Source organism: Nerophis ophidion, linkage group LG17, assembly GCF_033978795.1.
Source record: "Nerophis ophidion isolate RoL-2023_Sa linkage group LG17, RoL_Noph_v1.0, whole genome shotgun sequence".
In the NCBI taxonomy this organism is placed as follows: Eukaryota; Metazoa; Chordata; class Actinopteri; order Syngnathiformes; family Syngnathidae; genus Nerophis; species Nerophis ophidion.
In genome coordinates this window covers 38,608,869-38,621,241 of record NC_084627.1, presented here as the reverse complement: position 1 = coordinate 38,621,241, position 12,373 = coordinate 38,608,869, and the positions used below count along the sequence as shown (strand labels likewise).

At 44.4% G+C, this 12,373-nt stretch overlaps 1 protein-coding gene across 1 annotated transcript in view; it reads left to right on the top strand.

Moving 5' to 3' along the window:
• Nucleotides 1-12,373, top strand: part of si:ch211-196i2.1 (collagen alpha-1(I) chain) — a 171,189-nt gene that overhangs the window by 120,454 nt on the left and 38,362 nt on the right. Inside the window, exons 41-49 of the mRNA XM_061876913.1 lie at nucleotides 236-289; nucleotides 386-439; nucleotides 3,049-3,102; nucleotides 3,180-3,233; nucleotides 9,459-9,566; nucleotides 11,478-11,531; nucleotides 11,595-11,648; nucleotides 11,757-11,810; nucleotides 11,939-11,992. Of these exons, the coding sequence (XP_061732897.1) occupies nucleotides 236-289; nucleotides 386-439; nucleotides 3,049-3,102; nucleotides 3,180-3,233; nucleotides 9,459-9,566; nucleotides 11,478-11,531; nucleotides 11,595-11,648; nucleotides 11,757-11,810; nucleotides 11,939-11,992 (540 nt within the window). The remainder of the gene's footprint in view (nucleotides 1-235; nucleotides 290-385; nucleotides 440-3,048; nucleotides 3,103-3,179; nucleotides 3,234-9,458; nucleotides 9,567-11,477; nucleotides 11,532-11,594; nucleotides 11,649-11,756; nucleotides 11,811-11,938; nucleotides 11,993-12,373) is intronic.

Here is a 12,373-nt window from a genome sequence, read left to right as displayed (position 1 = left end):
TGATGGAGGGAGCTGCCATGCAAGGCGCCAACCAGTACCCATCAGGAGCCAGGGTAAAGTGTCTTGCTCAGGACACAACGGACGTGACGAGGATGGTACTAGGTGGGATTTGAACCAGTGACCCTCGGGTTGCGGACGGCCACTCTTCCACTGCGCCACGCCGTCCCTAATCAACTTTGTCACCTCCAGTTAACTAAGACCATGAATTATGTTTCTTTCACCTCAAATAAAATAGGGTGAACCGGGACTGATGGGTGAAGTTGGCCGTGCAGGTCTGACGGGGTTAGAGGTGAGTACGTGTTTTACTGATTTTATTGTATCAGTTCAAGATGTTGCGTATTTTGTGTATAATATTAATGATACTAAATTGTATGTTTTCTCTTAGGGAAGTACTGGAACCCCTGGAACGCAGGGACCAAAGGGACTTGACGGACTGAAGGTATAAGATTGTTTTCTTAATTTGATCACATTTACAAGGGTTGTACGGTATACCGTTACTAATAAAGTACCCCAATACTAATTGATTGAAATCGGTACTATACTGCCTTTGAAAAGTACCGGTAACGTTCTTTCATCTGAATGCCACTGAGCAGTGGTGACTACAGAGCCGAGGTGCATGATGTTGTGTGTCAAAACCCACGCACTAAGTGCATACAAGCAAAAACATCTTGGAGAGGAAGAATGGCAAAAATATCTGTTCTACTGGTTAAAGGGGAACATTATCACAATTTCAGAAGGGTTAAAACCAATAAAAATCAGTTCCCAGTGGCTTTTTTTTTTTTGAATTTTTTTTTTTTTAATTTTATCCATCCGGGAATATCCCTAAAAAAAGCTTTAAAGTGCTTGATCTTCGCTATTTGCCTAAGCCACTGTCCATTTCCCTGTGACGTCACATAGCGATTCCAATACAAACGATGACAAATAGCACAGCAAGATATAGCGACATTAGCTCGGATTCAGACTCGGATTTCAGCGGCTTAAGCGATTCAACAGATTACACATGTATTGAAACAGATGGTTGGAGTATGGAGGCAGATAGCGAAAACGAAATTGAAGAATAAACTGAAGCTATTGGGCGAATAGCTATTGACGCTATTCGGCCATCTTTGCGTTAGCATCGCCGGTAAAATGGAGGCCACGCCCCCTCCAGCTCCATGCGGACCGGGGTGGGGACAGCCTGTTTTCACGCCCGCTTTCCCACTATATAAACAGCTTGCCTGCCCAATCACGTTACAACATCTATGGATTTTAATACAAAACTGCACACACAAGGAGACGAAACAGAAGAACGAGGAAGTTACAGCCATGGCGACGCCGTCTGTAATAGAGTGATTCTATGTTGTCTGTCGCCATCTCCTGGTGAATGTTGGCTATAGCGTTATGGGGTTGCTTTTTGATTGGCCAACGATTTATGTGGCGTTGCGCACCTGACGGCAAGTGACTCTCGCCAGTACGCAAATGGCAGAACAAAGGTTACTCAAATAGTGAAAGGTAAGTGTTGTTGGTTTTGTTTTAGTAACCAGCAAGCACAGTGCAGTTAGTAGAACAACTGTGTTTTTATTACTGTGTATTTGATAGGTGCCATCTGAAATTCAACTATGTCTTTTATTTATATATATAATAAAATAAATCTGTAGCTAGAATTCACTGAAAGTCAAGTATTTCATACATATATATATATATATATATATATATATATATATATATATATATATATATATATATATATATATATATATATATATATATATATATATGTGTGTATCTTGATTGGATTATCCAACGAATAGTGCTCGATACCGTGGTAGAGCACAATATGTAGGTGTGGGAAAAATCACAAGGCTACTTCATCTCTACAGAACTGTTTCATGAGGGGTTCCCTCAATCAGGAGATTTTAATGGAAGCATTCACATACAATGGTTTATACAGGGTACAGAGTGGGTGGGTACATACAGGCGTAGGGCGTGGTGATTGGCTCATGTGTTACCTAGGAGGTGTTTCCGTCTGTGGCGGCATGTTGAAATGATTTCACTGCGCTTGTTGAGGGATGACAGGTCTGGATGATATATAATAAACACTTTATCTTTTAAGCATAGGTTGCATCTTTTATTACCACAGTTGTAAGGTGTGCTGGATGCAAGTATTTGCCATGTTATTGAATATTCAACATTATTGTCTTTGAGGTTCCAAATGTGCTTGCTGAGTTCTGTAGAATTCCGCAAAGTCTGGTTTCTAAAGGAGGCCTTGTGATTATTCCATCTGGTTTAAACGCTCCTTCGGTTAATCCTACGTACACATGAGCCAGTCACCACCCCCTACGCATGCCCGTACCCACCCACTCTGTGCCCTATATAAACCATTGTATGTGAATGCTTCCATTAAAATCTCCTGATGATTGAGGGAACCCCTCATGAAACAGTTCTGTAGAGATGAAGTAGCCTTGTGATTTTTCCCACACCTACATATATATATATATATATATATATATACATATATATATATATATATATATATATATATATATATATATATATATATATATATATATATATATATATATATATATATATGAAATACTCGAGTTGGTGAATTATACTCCCCTCTTAACCACGCCCCCTACCCCCACCCCCCGAAATCGGAGGTCTCAAGGTTGGCAAGTATGGCATAAACTTACAACAATTTACACATCTGCAAATCAATCAGCTGTTGCTGTATCCGTAATACGCCAACAGGGAGACGTTTGTATTTACACGAACAGTCGGGTGTATTTTGATCTCCGCCGAACCCCTAGGGTTCGATCGAACCCAGGTTAAGAACCACTGCTGTAATGTATAAAGGCTCTGTCAAGATTTAAAAGTGTAATAATACTCACACTAAGGGTGTACTAAGTGGTGCTGGTCCTTGTGCGACCCGTTCAGTCCGTTTCTGTCACACTGCCAGGGAATCGAACTTGGGAACTTGGGACGAGAGCGCTAAACCTACAAGCCGAAAGCCAGAGGTATCACCTTGTTGTCTGTTTTTCACCGAAAGCTGTTTAACATTTCCAGGGGGACTCTGGGAGCTTTGGAGAAACCGGACCTCCTGGGTCAAGAGGCCCCGTGGTAAACTTGTATTATGTTTAGATTTAGCTGCAGAGAAACATCTACTTGAATGTTTGTACTGTTTGTCTTTTTTGAAGGGAGGACCTGGACCGCTGGGTGTCAGGGGAGACACTGGCAAGCTGGGACCCCCAGTAAGTGACACACATTGTCAGGAATGTAATTATTGTCATTAATATATGCTTCCAAACGTCTCAGAATTTGTGCTGGGGGTGTACGTCAATGAATCAATTTCCTTGATGTAACTAGGTAAAGACTCGTTGAGATTAAAATCTCTTTTTCAAGAGCAAAACTGACCAAGTGGGTGGCACAAACAAAGTTACACTAATAATTACAACAAGACGATACAACAGAACAACAGCATGTCAAAAAATTATTTAAAACAATTAAGTAATAACTCAATTTAAAAGCAAGTGCATCACCCAATGTCAGGTTCAAACGCTGATGACATCTATTAAACAGACAAAGAAGCAATGAATTAAACAGAGACAAAATTCAATTTAGCTCAATTGAGGAGAAATGTGTAGACATTGTACATTTGTGAAGTGTGTAAAATAAATAAAAATTCCATTCCGTTTTTTTAAGGCGGTCCGTCATAACGTTTTTGCATTCAATCAGACGTTATTGTGAGGTTTTTCCTAAAAATCAGATATACCAACCCCCCAGACACATTTTTTTTCTCTAATCTTGGCCCCCGAGTCAAAATAATTGCCCAGGCCTGTTCTTACATTTATGAGTCATATTGAAAACATAAATAATAATATTCACAAAGCCAGACAATGAGCTTCTTCCACATAATTTGTCTTCACACAATTAGTACTTCCTCTTCTTATTCCACCCTTTGCTCCACCTTCTTCTCCCACATTTTGAATCCGATTTACTGTCAAAATGCTCGACCTCCCACATTACCAGGAATTAGACAAATTCCAACATTTTTTATTTATTTCTTTATTGAAAATGATTGGGTATTTTTTTCAAATGTTTAAATTTCACACATTTCTCAAAAAATGTATACATTCAAACGTCAAAATCCTATGTGATAATGCTAACGTGAGTGCATTGGTACTGGAGTACTCATTTAAGTTTAAAGTTAAAATGATCCATCAAAATGTATTTATATAGCCCTCAATCACATGTGCCTCAAAGGCCAAAAAAATGCTATTTTACAGTGTCTGAATTGTTTTAAGCACAAAGGAAGTTTTTGGAAGTGTCTGCATATCAATCAATCCAATTTTATATATGGCCCTTAATCACAAGTATCTCAAAGGGCTGCACAAGCTACAACGAAAAAATTAATAGCGTCCCATTTTAACGAAAATTCACCTGCTACTAAAGAGTTCCAAACGTAATCCCCTGCAATAATCAAAGGAACACTGTTTACACCTGAGAGCAGACCTAGGCAAATTAAGGCCCGAGGGCCACATGCGGCCCGTTAAGCTTTTTCAATCGGGCCCCGCCGGACATTCCCAAATATTTATTTTTAGATCTTAAAGATGGAAATTGTAGCTGCCATTATGATGTGCAGTCATGTTTTCTAATGACCGTAAGTCTTCAACTATGCAAAGTATTTCAATGGTTGGAATTTGCGCTTATGGATGATATATTAGTTACTATGGTAACCTAATTAGTTACTATGGTCATCTAATTAGTTACTATGGTCATCTAATTAGTTACTATGGTAATCTACGTCACAGCAGCTCAGACGAGGCACCAAGCAGTGTGGGTTGGGAGCGTTTTTCAAGGAGATTTTCACAACAAAGTTCTAAAGCTGTATCAGATGTATCCGATTGTAGGTGGGTTTATTCTGTACCCTTCATATTTCTCTGTTTGTTGCATTTTTGTTGCATTTCACTGTATTCGAAAATATGTCAATCGAAAGGGGGTGTGACGTTTATATTTTGTCAATATTCAGTGTTTTATCCTTCATAGAAAAATGTAAAATTCCTTTCTGGTTTTTTTTTAAGGCGGTCTGTCATAACGTTTTTGGCATTCTATCAGACATTATTATTATTAAGTTTTGTATTAGTGTCCCTAAAAATAGATATACCGGCCCCCAGACACATTATTTTCTCTAAATGTGGCCCCCGGTTTAAAATAATTGCCCAGGCCTGCCTTAGAGTCATAAATGTTGGTACTCATGTTAGAATGAGTATGACGATCCTCCTGGTAGGGGTGTATCCCTTTATGGAGGATGCCTGTGCGGGATTTTGTTTTACGTGGGGAGACTGGTGCACAGACAGTCACCAAACGATCCTTGACAGAACCGGGTCAAGGTCCAGTGGCATGGGGTCTAAAATGACTGGGGACCCTTTTCTGCTGCAGCCTTCGTCCGCCATCCAGCCATTGTGCCATCCATCCATCCATCATCTTCCGCTTATCCGAGGTCGGGTCGCGGGGGCAGCAGCCTAAGCAGGGAAGCCCAGACTTCCCTATCTCCAGCCACTTCGTCTAGCTCTTCCCGGGGGATCCCGAGGCGTTCCCAGGCCAGCCGGGAGACATAGTCTTTCCAACGTGTCCTGGGTCTTCCCCGTGGCCTCCTACCAGCTGGACGTGCCCTAAACACATCCCTAGGGAGGCGTTCGGGTGGCATCCTGACCAGATGCCCGAACCACCTCATCTGGCTCCTCTCGATGTGGAGGAGCAGCGGCTTTACGTTGAGCTCCTCCCGGATGGCAGAGCTTCTCACCCTATCTCTAAGGGAGAGCCCCGCCACCCGGCGGAGGAAACTCATTTCGGCCGCTTGTACCCGTGATCTTATCCTTTCGGTCATGACCCAAAGCTCATGACCATAGGTGAGGATGGGAACGTAGATCGACCGGTAAATTGAGAGCTTTGCCTTCCGGCTCAGCTCCTTCTTCACCACAACGGATCGATACAACGTCCGCATTACTGAAGACGCCGCACCGATCCGCCTGTCGATCTCACGATCCACTCTTCCCCCACTCGTGAACAAGACTCCTAGGTACTTGAACTCCTCCACTTGGGGCAGGGTCTCCTCCCCAACCCGGAGATGGCACTCCACCCTTTTCCGGGCGAGAACCATGGACTCGGACTTGGAGGTGCTGATTCTCATTCCGGTCGCTTCACACTCGGCTGCGAACCGATCCAGTGAGAGCTGAAGATCCCGGCCAGATGAAGCCATCAGGACTACATCATCTGCAAAAAGCAGAGACCTAATCCCGTGGCCACCAAACCGGAACCCCTCAACGCCTTGACTGCGCCTAGAAATTCTGTCCATAAAAGTTATGAACAGAATCGGTGACAAAGGACAGCCTTGGCGGAGTCCAACCTTCACTGGAAACGTGTCCGACTTACTGCCAGCAATGCGGACCAAGCTCTGACACTGATCATACAGGGAGCGGACCGCCACAATAAGACATTCCGATACCCCATACTCTCTGAGCACTCCCCACAGGACTTCCCGAGGGACACGGTCGAATGCCTTCTCCAAGTCCACAAAGCACATGTAGACTGGTTGGGCAAACTCCCATGCACCCTCAAGAACCCTGCCGAGAGTATAGAGCTGGTCCACAGTTCCACGACCAGGACGAAAACCACACTGTTCCTCCTGAATCCGAGGTTCGACTATCCGGCGAAGCCTCCTCTCCAGTACACCTGAATAAACCTTACCGGGAAGGCTGAGGAGTGTGATCCCACGATAGTTGGAACACACCCTCCGGTCCCCCTTCTTAAAGAGAGGGACCACCACCCCGGTCTGCCAATCCAGAGGTACCGCCCCCGATGTCCACGCGATGCTGCAGAGTCTTGTCAACCAAAACAGCCCCACAGCATCCAGAGCCTTAAGGAACTCCGGGCGGGTCTCATCCACCCCCGGGGCCTTGCCGCCGAGGAGCTTTTTAACTACCTCAGCGACCTCAGCCCCAGAAATAGGAGAGTCCACTACAGATTCCCCAGGCACCGCTTCCTCAAAGAAAGACGTGTTGGTGGGATTGAGGAGGTCTTCGAAGTATTCCCTCCACCGATCCACAACATCCGCAGTCGAAGTCAGCAGAACACCATCCGCACCATACACGGTGTTGATAGTGCACTGCTTCCCCTTCCTGAGGCGCCGTATGGTGGTCCAGAATCGCTTCGAAGCCGTCCGGAAGTCGTTTTCCATGGCTTCCCCGAACTCTTCCCATGTCCGAGTTTTTGCCTCCGCGACCGCTAAAGCTGCACACCGCTTGGCCCGTCGGTACCCGTCCACTGCCTCCGGAGTCCTATGAGCCAAAAGAACCCGATAGGACTCCTTCTTCAGCTTGACGGCATCCCTCACTGCTGGTGTCCACCAACGGGTTCTGGGATTACCGCCACGACAGGCACCAACAACCTTGCGGCCACAGCTCCAATCAGCCGCCTCGACAATAGAGGTTCGGAACATGGTCCACTCGGACTCAATGTCCCGCACCTCTCTCGTGACATGTTCAAAGTTCTCCCGGAGGTGTGAATTGAAACTCTCTCTGACAGGCGACTCTGCCAGACGTTCCCAGCAGACCCTCACAATGCGCTTGGGCCTGCCAGGTCTGTCCGGCATCCTCCCCCACCATCGCAGCCAACTCACCACCAGGTGGTGATCGGTAGAAAGCTCCGCCCCTCTCTTCACCCGAGTGTCCAAAACATAAGGCCGCAAATCCGATGACACAACTACAAAGTCGATCATGGAACTGCGGCCTAGGGTGTCCTGGTGCCAAGTGCACATATGGACACCCTTATGTTTGAACATGGTGTTTGTTATCGACAAACTGTGACGAGCACAAAAGTCCAATAACAAAACACCACTCGGGTTTAGATCCGGGCGACCATTCTTCCCAATCACGCCTCTCCAGGTTTCACTGTCGTTGCCAACATGAGCGTTGAAGTCTCCCAGTAGGACAAGGGAATCACCCGGAGGAGCACTTTCCAGTACTCCCTCGAGTGTACCCAAAAAGGGTGGGTATTCTGAACTGCTGTTTGGTGCGTAAGCACAAACAACAGTCAGGATCCGTCCCCCCACCCGAAGGCGAAGGGAAGCTACCCTCTTGTCCACTGAGTTGAACTCAAACGTACAGGCTTTGAGCCGGGGGGCAACCAGAATTGCCACCCCAGCCCGTCGCCTCTCACTGCCGGCAACGCCAGAGTGGAAGAGGGTCCAGTCCCTCTCGAGAGAACTGGTTCCAGAGCCCTTGCTGTGCGTCGAGGTGAGTCCGACTATATCCAGCCGGAACTTCTCTACCTCGCGCACTAGCTCAGGCTCCTTCCCCCCCAGTGAGGTGACGTTCCACGTCCCAAGAGCTAGCTTCTGTAGCCGAGGATCGGACCGCCAAGTGCCCTGCCTTCGGCTGCCGCCCAGCTCACAATGCACCCGACCTCTATGGCCCCTCCTATGAGTGGTGAGCCCATTGGAGGGATGACCCACGTTGCCTCTTCGGGCTGTGCCCGGCCGGGCCCCATGGGAACAGGCCCGACCACCAGGCGCTCGCCATCGTGCCCCAACTCCGGGCCTGGCTCCAGAGCGGGGCCCCGGTGACCCACGTCCGGGCGAGGGAAATCTGGGTTCATTTCGTTGTAATTCCATAGAAGTCTTTGAGCTGCTCTTTGTCTGATCACTCACCTAGGACCTGTTTGTCTTGGGAGACCCTACCAGGGGGCATGAAAATCCCCAGACAACATAGCTCCTAGGATCATTGGGACACGCAAACTCCTCTACCACGGTAAGGTAGCAGCTCAGAGAGGAGCCAGCCCTCTCTGAGCTGCCATTGTGGTAGTTTTTAAATCTACCGTCTTCCGCCTGATCCGCCGTTGAGGTCTTCACCGTATCCCTGGCTAGGGGGCAGTCAGGTACTAGGCCTTTGCCAAGGGCCACCTGGGGTAACTACTGTTACCCCAGGTGGCCCAAAACCCCATAGAGGAGCCTCCACTGCCGGATCCACGTTAACGTCATGTTGGTACTTCTGGTATACTAACTGTTTGAATGATAAACGTTGGGTTTTTGGTGTTTTTAGCTCATTTTGCAGGTTTTCACTTTGATTGATTGATTGATTGATTGATTGAAACTTTTATTAGTAGATTGCACAGTTCAGTACATATTCCGTACAATTGACCACTAAATGGTAACACCCGAATAAGTTTTTCAACTTGTTTAGGTCGGGGTCCACTTCAGAGTCATATATTTTATTATTTAACACTATCTGGCTAATGTGCCAACTTTTAGCATTTTAGTTTGGATTTTTAAGCGTTCAATCACAATTTCTTCTGTCAAAATTGCTTTTCCTATTACCGACATATTGAATTAAACCTGATTAATTTTAATTAACATTGACACCACCCCACATAGAAGGCTATACTTGATTCTAATGTCTTTTTTTTCGTGTTGTATTCAGGGTCTACTCGGACAGGTTGGTCCTAAAGGTCACCAAGGAGCAAAAGGGGGACCAGGACAACAAGGCATGAAAGGAGAGTCAGGAGCTCCAGGCAATCCAGGGAAAGAGGTTCTCTTACTAATAATTCAAATACAATTATGACTTATTAAAAGGGAACAACACTTTTTTGGGAATTGTGTCTTATCATTCATAAACCTAATAGGAGACAAGCAAACAGGATTTTTTTTTTTTTATGCATTCTAACTCGTTAATAAATGCCTGTAAGAGTCAGCTAACGACGGTGATAATGGGATAAATGTCAGGCTTTCCCCTGACAGTTTGTCAATGTTTTAGTTTTTTCCTCTGCATTTGTCTTTCCTCTGTGTTTAGTATCTCCTGTCTTTAGTTCCTGTCTAGTGCTCTTATTTTGTCAGCTTCCTGTCTTGTTCCCTGAGTGCTGTGTTCCTCCTCAGCTGCGGCTGATTGGCACCTGGCCACACCTGTTGCCAATCAGCCTGCTCCTATTTGTACCTGCTTTGTCTTGTGTCAGTTGCTGGATCATTGTATTGTCGTTGCCACATATCACTCTTGTCGTGCTACCTGTCGTGTCGTTTTGTTACAGCTACTACCTGTCATGCTACATTTTGTCCTGGTTGTCGTAGCGGTAAGCTGTTTCTGTTTGCATTAGTTATTTCCAGTTTTTCTGTTTGCTATCCACTAGCTTCCATGCTAAAGTTCCTTTTTGTTTTCTAGCTTCCAGTGCTAGCTCCCTTAGTTTGTTTTTGTTTAGTTTTAATTAAATCATGTTTTCATAGTCTATGCCTGCCTCCGTCTCTGCATCTTGGGGTTCGTCAACAACTAATTACTCTGACAATAAAACCATTAAAAACCTCCTTAAACGTTTTGTATATGTTTGTAATTAGAGATGTCCGAAAATATCAGACTGCCGATATAATCGGCCAAAAAATGCTTTAAAATGTAATATTGGAAATTATCGGTATCGGTTTCAAAAAGTAAAATTTATGACTTTTTAAAATGCCGCTGTGTACACGGATGTAGGGAGAAGTACAGAGCGCCAATAAACTTCAAAGGCACGGCCTTTGCGTGCCTCTCCAATCACGTAATATCTACAGCTTTTCACACACACAAGTGAATGCAAGGCATACTTGGTCAGCAAACATACAGGTCACACTGACGGTGGCCGTATAAACAACTTTAACACTGTTACAAATATGCGCCACACTGTGAACCCACACCAAACAAGAATGGTAAACACATTTCGGGAAAACATCCGAATTATTTACGCATTACCGTAAAATATCAAATAATATTATTTAGCTCATTCACGTAAGAGACTAGACGTATAAGATTTCATGGTATTTAGCGATTAGGAGTGACAGATTGTTTGGTAAACGTATAGCATGTTCTATATGTTATAGTTATTTGAATGACTCTTACCATAATATGTTACGTTAACATACCAGGCACCTTCTCAGTTGGTTATTTATACTTATTCAGTCTGTTGTTCACTATTCTTTATTTACTTTAAATTGCCTTTCAAATGTCTATTCTTGGTGTTGAGTTTTATCAAATAAACTTCCCCCAAAAATGTGACTTGTACTCCAGTGCGACTTATATATGTTTTTTTTTCCTTCTTTATTATGCATTTTTGGCAGGTGCGACTTATACTCCGGAGCGACTTATACTCCGAAAAATGCGGTACTTCCAGTGTGTTTATATAACGTCGAAAGAGGTTTTTGGATGTTTTTAGTGGTTTTAGACGGAATAAATCAAATGCCCTTTACCTGCATTTTTATCCCCCTATTGCTATTGTTTATTTACTAGTCAGAATACATAAAGAAGAAAGACACATGTGTCCTTGTCTCACATCAGAATTGTAAATTATGGGCACAATTACTATAAAAAGTGCAGCTCCCTTTTAAGTCAGGTTGTGTTTAATGGATTTTCTTTTAAGAATGGATTTAATGAATATATTAAACCCTGTCAGAAAGAGTTCAACATATTTTTCTTTCCTTGTAGGGAGATGCAGGCTTAACAGGCATTCAAGGTCCGCCAGCTTTGACTGGTCTTGAGGTAAAATTTAATTTTTTTCCTTAATTTACTTCGCAAACAAATTGTTTTTTGCATTTCGTACAGGGCCCTCCTGGAGAAATTGGACCTCATGGACCCACAGGTCCCCTCGGGAATCCTGTAAGATTCTTTATCACGGATCACATTTTCATATTTGCATACTTATTAGTAATTGTTAACTCCAGAGGAAAGAAAAACTTGGTCTTTTGTTCAAACGTTGACTTGCAGGGAGTGCGAGGAAGACCAGGACCTGAAGGCAAGCAGGGCAATAAAGGCGAGAAGGTAATATCAGCTTGAAAGTAATAACAGGGTTTTTACATGAATCAGCAAATCTACTTTACCGTATTTTCCTGGACTATACGGCGCACTTTCAACTTACCTCTCAAAAAATAAACTTGTATTATTTAAAGGGAGATGATGGCAAGAGTGGTTCGTCAGGAAAGACCGGTCGTATAGGGAGAAGGGTAAAAGCTTTTCTTCAATATCAATCAATCAATCAATGTTTATTTATATAGCCCTAAATCACTAGTGTCTCAAAGGGCTGCACAAACCACAACACAAACCACAACGACATCCTCGGTAGAGCCCACATAAGGGCAAGGAAAACTCACCCCGGTGGAACACACACCCAGTGCGACGTCGGTGACAAAGATGACTATGAGAAACCTTGGAGAGGACCGCATATGTGGGCAACCCCCACTGTGAAAGTTCAATCCCTAGTGGATCCAACACAACCGTGAGAGTCCAATCCAAAGTGGATCCAACACAGCAGAGAGAGTCCTGTCCACAGTGGAGCCAGCAGGAAACCATCCCAAGCGGAGGCGGATCAGCAGTGCAGAGATGTC